Raw genomic sequence first — 7,545 nt, forward strand, 5'->3', positions numbered from 1 at the left:
TGACAACAACAATAAAATCTTTAATCTAGAATACATGATATGGCTTAGTTTACAATTAATATGTATTTTATTTAATATTTGTGGTCAGTGTCAATACATCTCTTGTTTTGGAGCTACAGATTCTCAAGGTGTAAGTCACTAGTACTTAAGCCTTTTTGTCTGATCCAAATGATGTGGAAAAAATCATTTCAGACATTTCAGAGATCATATTTCTGAAGGCACTAGATCATGCCCCATCCCTCCCTCCTGTTACATATGAGAAGCTTGCGTGTTAATGGACAGGGCAGCAGAGTGTGTGTGAGCAGACTGACCGGGTGTGGAGGGCTGTGGTGGTGGGGACCTGTCGGGGACGCTCCACAGGGACAGGCGGCCCCCAGAGTCCCCCTGGAGCAGCAGTTTGTGGAAGGGCTCCCTTCGACTGAAGAAGAAGCGTGTGACCGGGGGACAGATGAGCAGCTGTGGGCAGAGGAGCAGACAGGCACAGGGTTAGTACTAGGGATGCAACAATACAGTTTTCCCACGATTCGATACATATCTCGATACATGGGTCCTGATATCGATATGATTTTGATACGTTTAAAGACAAAAAACAAACAAACAAAAAACTGTTTAATATAATAATACTATGATCTTAATGAAACATTACACATTACACACAATCGATTACAGTACAACTACTGTAAAGTTATAGTTTATATGTGAAGTGTCTTAGTTCATCTGGTTCAGTGATTCAGAGCTCAGAATTTTTATTCAGTGAAAATAAGAATAGAGCTTTCTCACACTATTTTATATTTTATATTTTATAATATAGCCTACTCTTAATATAGACCAGGGGTCACCAAACCTTCTTCTCTGGGGGCCACATTATCACTCACTGATGGGGGCTGGGGTCTGGTCGGCCGTATAATAGAATTATTTGACCTGACGATGTAGATTATATTCTTTGAAAACTGCCACATTTTCTTTACACATCAGACAAACTGCACTCTCCTCACACTGAACAAAAAAAAATTGGTCATCCACTGTTCTTTGAAAACTCTGTCAAGTTTTTGCACTTTAACACATTTTGCTGTCCTTAACTGTACTACAATACTCTGCACTACAGTACTCTGCACTACAGTACTCTGCACTACAGTACTCTGCACTACAGTACTCTGCACTACAGTACTCTGTCCTTAACTGCACTACAGTACTCTGTCCTTAACTGCACTATAAAAATACAAAAATAAAATAAATACGTCATATAATTATTTAAATATAAATATAAATACTTCATATAAATATAATTTCCTAACTGAAAAAAAAATCAACAAAATACAAGATGCAGACGTGACACTTTTGAGGCGTGCCTCATAGGGCCAGTTCACGTGGTGGGGGGCAGAGGGGTCAGTCAAAGAGGCGTGGCAGCCTGCGGGCCTTAGTTTGATGACCCCTGATTTAGACTGTAAGGGAGTTACACTATCAGACTTTTCCTTTTCTTCATGATGATTTAATAACTCTCCATCAGCGACAGACAGAAGCTCCTCCCGCCTGCCCTGCTACAGTCTGTGCTCTCCCATCCTCTTTTTGGACACTCAAACTATGTTTTATTACATAGAAAAGTCTCAACGGACTGTTTATGACTAAAATTTATGAAATAGAGTCTGCGAAAAAGATTGCGTATATTGCATCGCATGTGCATATACAAGCGCATTTGCTTAAAGCTGATGTAAAGAGAAAAGCGTTTCTAAAGTATTTAAAAGTTAATATCATTTCTGACTCTATCAAATAATAATCAATAATAATAATCAATAATAAAATAAAAAGTGACTGAAAGATAAAATCCTCTTCTGTTAGAATATTTCAGCTGTAAGTCCTCCTCCGGAGAACACCAGGCGACGGGAGGCGTGGTCAGTCTGAGTGACCTGCAGGTCCATCAGGCTGACCACGCCTACAGGAAGTAACAACAGCTGATATACGACACGTCACCACCAACACCGGTGACAGTTCTGAAGATGGCTTGCAGCTAGCAGCCGAAACATGTCAACAAGGTAAACACACTTTACTGCATTGTCTTTAAAAAGAACCCAAGAAGATAATCCCTATGGATCCGTTTTCTTGCTGGATTGCACGTTGGGACACGTGCCAAACACCTGTATCGAATCGTGAGATCAGGATCGAACGTTCTGATATTATCGAATATTGTTGCATTCCTAGTTAGTACTAACCCAGTCCCTCCATATAAACTGTCCCTGCATTTTAATTCAAAGAATTAACTTTACAAATGAGCAATTTCACTTCACTGCTAACATATAACATATTTAGATCACCATTTTACCTTTTGAAGATGCTATATTCACCAAAAACAACATAGTAATGTGCTTTATAAGCTTAAGTTTTGTTTTTGATGCAGAGTCTCTGTCTAGCTAGCTCTCTGCGCTTAGTCACTCCACCTTCAGACTGACATCACAACACAATGAGTGTGCATACTGCTAATGAAACTACTGCACATCGTGTCAGGTTTGTGAAGTTGTGGTGTAATGTTTTGTATCCTACCTTTGTATATTTATGATAAATGGCCGTGCACAAGCATGGACGTAGGCTTGTGGGCGGAACATTGTATAGAATTTTACTGTGATAAACAGAAACATCTGCTGAGCACTTTAAAATGAGCACATCTTATTTACACATCAATGCATGTGTACATGTGTACAGCAACTACAGTCACTAGGCTGATGTAAGAAAACAGGCTGTTTATGTGTGGAAACTACAGCAGCTAATCACTAACCAGTGAGAAAGAACCAAAAGTATCTCCAAAATCAACACATTTGCAACACTCACGGCTCACACAGGTTCCTCTCAGAACACAAGTCTTCACAAATAAGTGTGCTTTTAATCCTGACTCAAATGATTGTCAGTAAAAAGAATATAATCCAGCATGTTAACAGCAGCTGTGTGCATCTTCTGTCTATGGGGACAGTCCTCTGCCTATGGGGACAGTCCTCTGCCTATGGGGACAGTCCTCTGCCTATGGGGACAGTCCTCTGCCTATGGGGACAGTCCTCTGCCTATGGGGACAGTCCTCTGCCTATGGGGACAGTCCTCTGCCTATGGGGACAGTCCTCTGCCTATGGGGACAGTTCTCTGCTCTAAGTACTACTACTACATCAGGGGAGACTTAATTGTGGTTATTTTAGAAAGTCAAATTTTAGTGACAATATAGATTGTAGAATATATACAGATTACACATATTGTCAATGTCTATTGTGAAAAGTTATTTTAAAATATAAGAGTATGAATTTACATGTGTGTAATAGTGTAAACAGGGGGTTAGTGTGTATGGTGGAGGTTTGTCATGGAAATGGTTTGAGCTTTACTCTATCTGCTGTCTGAGAGTTAAAAGGAAGAGAAGGAGGAAGAGGAGGAGGAAGAGTGGACACTCACCTTCTTGTCAGGCTGCTCCGCGATCTTGAAGATAAGAGGGGGGACAGCGCCCTCCTTGGTCTTCCCCACGTCACTGCGGAAATGTTCACTGGCAGACAGGCAGCTGCAGGTATGAGCAGGGACACTTTCAGGAACATGCAACCCCAATTTGTATTAAGATTTGTGATGGAATTGTGATTATTCTATTATTTAAAAATATAAACTAGCAGCAGTCCAGTAGAAAAATTAGACAGTTCCTATATTATACAAAATTGACTCTTGTGATCTTTTAGCAATGTTGTAAAGCTGTTTCCTCCTCAAAAACAAACCAAGAGTTGTGTTTTGTTTTATTCACACATGTTTGGGTAACCCTTATTTGTCTGTTTACATCTCTAAAGTTCAAAATGCTCTGTTCCACCTTGTGATGTCATGAAGCGGTAGTTTTCCAGTTAACAGCTTTTGTTCTCAGCCTAAACATGAAGGATTTGTGTGAATGAAACAAAACACACAACTCTGGATTTTTGATGGGGATACAACATTATAAATCATCTTTAAAATCTTAAAAAATCAAGGTTAAGCTTCTTTCAGCAATATTTTGAATGGTCAAATCCAGTTTTGTTCCACGATAATAAGAGTACCATGCTTGAGCAAAACCCCTCAACTATCACGTATGTTCCCTGTAGAAACAAACTGCTCTGCACCAGACACTCACTCGCACACTCAACACACTCAGCAGTCCATCATTTACATTTACTATGTACTACTATACTTAATATACTACTTATATATCTGTTTGCCTTTTTGATACAGATTGATATCAGCCTGGTCAACACTCTCACACTCATATATGTTTTGGTACTGACAAACCATGCGTGTCCCTGATTGGCTAATCCACCTGTCAATCATACCCATCTGAGCTGGAGGAGACTGACCAGTGATCAGACTCACATCTTTGTAAATTATTGAAGAAGTGTATATTCTGGATCTCAGGCAATAAAACGATATATTAGTGCCTTATCCAACACAAGCATTTTGCTATTTGCTTAACTATTTGAATTTTATTACTTACCATCCATTTTTTCTCTTTGTTATTATACTGTAATGTGTTAGCTATTGTGTCCAAGTAATTTCACTTGCGCTTCAATAAAAATTACTCTAAGTCCAAGTCTGAGAAAGTAACACAAATACCAAATGACTTAAAGCAGGTGGATCAGACCTGGGGGGCAGCTTGTAGATGTAGCTGCAGCCGTCCTCCGTCCACACAATGACTTTGTCTGCAGAGATGAAATCTCCTCCGGTCCAGGACTGCTCAGTCTCACAGGGCACAGAGCAGAGCAGGGAGTAGTCGGCCGCATCCAGCACCTGCACCACACACACACACACATGCACGCACATACGCACGCACACACACACACACACACATTAGACACTTTTGTAATGAAGAATAAGAATAAACCAGCTTTACAATTATTAACCGTAAAATTTAAGATTTTAAACATTTGATCTGAACATGTTTACTTCTGGGGACACATAGTTCATGTTTATGAGATTTACAAATAAAATCTTGCATATTATTCCTTTAAAGCAACATTACACTTCTTGTCAGTAACATCCCTACAAGAAGACAGACTGCTGCCCCCTCTGGCCTGTAGGACTCACCCTCCAGTACTTGGAGCACACCACCAGCAGACTGTTCTGAGTGAAGTTACAGAAGGAGATGCTCTGACAGCTCTGGACGTGAATGGGTCTGGACTCCTCCTCAAACACTGGGTCCAGGTCCTGAGCACAAACAAGATGAGGGTCAGGCTGGAGTCAGACCAGGGTCAGACCTAGGTCCAGACCAGTAATGAAAACACCTGTAGTTTAATAAATGCAAAATAGATTTAATGCAATTCCAAGCAAAACAATAACAATCTGTGATCGTATCTTTTTAGCACCACTGATACCCTTCACGTGATGTCATCCATGTTGTTTGGAGGTTAAGCTAATGAGAGGCACAGCTCTGTCTGCACCTCTCAAGTTAGACTTTATTTTAAGCTTTTAACACAATCTGATGATAAATAATCTGAATTGGAAATACAACAGGTGAGCATAAGCCATCAGTTCAAACAGGACCATGAACCCTCCTATTGATCACAGGCTCCTGAAAATGTGCTATTAATATGCACTTTCTTCATCATCCCATAGCATTCAGGGTTGTGTAGTCTATCACCATGGTAACCCACCCCAGGAAAACTGACAGCCATCAGCAGTGGGAAACTTTATTACCCAGCACTCTAACCCTAATTCAACAACCAGTGAGCCATAGGTTTAAAAGACACAACAGACATTTACCTGCATCCTGCTGACCTCCGCTGTGATGATCCACACCTTTAGGATCCCTGTCACCGACACAGCCACCACAGTATCCTCTGAGGAGCACAGCAGCAGTACATCACCAGAACACATCATATCTCTGTATCTACTGGGCCTATCCATATGAAACAAAAAACTGATACCAAGATCAACATCTTCTCTGTCAGCACAAAGGAACAAAAGTGAAACTATATTTTCATAATAGCTTCAGAAAGTAATTCCCTAATGCCCTACTCTGAAAAAATGATAAGGTAAAAGATTTGTGTGTTTCTTTCAGAAATCCATTTGTAGATTTTCTTCCCTGTTGCTGGGTTTCAGATGACTTCACAACATTCTATAGATATATAATAATTCATATAGATGGGGGCAGTGAAAATGAATATTGTTAAAAAGCAGATTTTATTTTGTAAAACAGCTCCTTCTTGTGTCTTACTGGGGGTCTCACCCTGTGTGCGGTGGGAGCGAATGATGCTCATGGCGCTGATCCAGTCGGGGGAGATCTTAGACACCAGGGAGTAGAGCACCTCCAGGCTGGTGGCATCCAGCACCAGGATCTCTGGGTAGTGCCCATTACACAGCAGCCGGCCCTCCTTCTGCGTCCCGATGGTAAACTGGTAAAACTGGGACAAGAGGGGGTACAACTTGAGACACTGTGGCAGGACACATCCCTGTCAGTCAGCTGTCAGCTGATGTCATTTAGTTTAATGATACATGTGGTACCTGAATGTCTGTGTGGGCACAGGCCAGTTTAGTGAATTCGATGCACCTGCCGTCATTCACGTCCCACAGGCACATCTCTCTGCACAGCAGCAAAACCAATCAACATCATCAATAATATTTGTAAATAGTTACTGTACTTCAACCTATTAATAATGACCCTGCCAGAGCCTGTCACACAGGTGTACACTGACCCTGACATATCCTGTCAGACACTGACCCGTTCTCTGAGGCGCTCACGATGTACTGCTTGTCCGCACAGGTGCTGGCTTTGGCCAAGCAGGTGATGGACGAAGTGTGTCCAAACAGCATGGCTCTGGGACACATCTGCAGAGATGAGCAGAGTCACTATCAGAGCCTGAGCTCTTTCATCATGGAACATTTCCACACACAAGAGTTGGACATCTGTGATGCCCACGGGACACAGGGACTGCACCTGCAGCTCGGGGGTCATGTCCCACAGGCAGATCTGTCCATCGTGGCAGCCTGTGATGACCGCACTGCAGTCGTCCAGCACCAGCAGGCTGCTGATGCAGTGTGTAGGCGCCGTGCGCCCCCACAGCACGATGGGAAGCACAAGGTTGTTCCCCGACATCTCCAATCAGGCGAGAGCTGGAGACACGACACGGCCTGGGCTTAAACGAGAACTACAGACAACATCTCACAGAACTGTTTCAGTGTAAGACCATCCGCCTAAAGATACATACATATATATATATATATAAACATGTTTATAGAGTATAAGAGGACAGAGACACACATACAGCGTACGGCCCGACAGCACACACGGCAAACCGCAGATGCACAAACAGAATGAACTGTGTCGCATCAGCGTTAGCTTCGCAGCTCCAGCTCCAGTACAAACCAAAGGACAGATTCTCACCGTGATCAGAGGCTTAATGGGACATAGTTTTGGACCGCGCGCTCAGAGACAAACCCGTCCTCACGGAGCCGGGTCCGGGGGTTCTGATCAGATAATGTCCTGTTCCTTTAGAGCAGAACCGAACAGGACAGGACCGACAGGAGCACGGCAGTCAGCTGATCACTCACATCCGGTGCACAGGCTCGGCG

The 7,545-nt window shown here is 42.4% G+C and overlaps 1 protein-coding gene across 3 annotated transcripts in view; it reads right to left on the reverse strand.

Annotated features, from left to right (window-relative positions):
* Window positions 1-7,538, reverse strand: part of LOC110159938 (WD repeat-containing protein 7) — a 29,347-nt gene extending 21,809 nt beyond the window's left edge. Inside the window, exons 1-10 of one of the 3 annotated variants that reach the window (XM_055153890.1) lie at window positions 7,358-7,538; window positions 6,911-7,086; window positions 6,695-6,801; window positions 6,478-6,556; window positions 6,203-6,377; window positions 5,737-5,813; window positions 5,062-5,181; window positions 4,619-4,764; window positions 3,424-3,526; window positions 312-456 (exon numbers count right to left, since the gene is read on the reverse strand). In XM_055153890.1, coding sequence (XP_055009865.1) covers window positions 312-456; window positions 3,424-3,526; window positions 4,619-4,764; window positions 5,062-5,181; window positions 5,737-5,813; window positions 6,203-6,377; window positions 6,478-6,556; window positions 6,695-6,801; window positions 6,911-7,069 — 1,111 coding nt within the window. In that variant the 5' untranslated portion in view covers window positions 7,070-7,086; window positions 7,358-7,538. Of the gene's footprint in view, window positions 1-311; window positions 457-3,423; window positions 3,527-4,618; window positions 4,765-5,061; window positions 5,182-5,736; window positions 5,814-6,202; window positions 6,378-6,477; window positions 6,557-6,694; window positions 6,802-6,910; window positions 7,122-7,357 lie in introns of all 3 variants that reach the window. The other 2 variants (XM_055153889.1, XM_020924535.2) reach the window with 2 other exon arrangements.
* Window positions 7,539-7,545: the final 7 nt, after the last annotated feature.

The sequence above is a fragment of the Boleophthalmus pectinirostris genome, unplaced genomic scaffold (genome assembly GCF_026225935.1).
Source record: "Boleophthalmus pectinirostris isolate CB_2022bp ecotype Guang Dong unplaced genomic scaffold, ASM2622593v1 HiC_scaffold_18, whole genome shotgun sequence".
NCBI classification, from domain to species: Eukaryota; Metazoa; Chordata; class Actinopteri; order Gobiiformes; family Gobiidae; genus Boleophthalmus; species Boleophthalmus pectinirostris.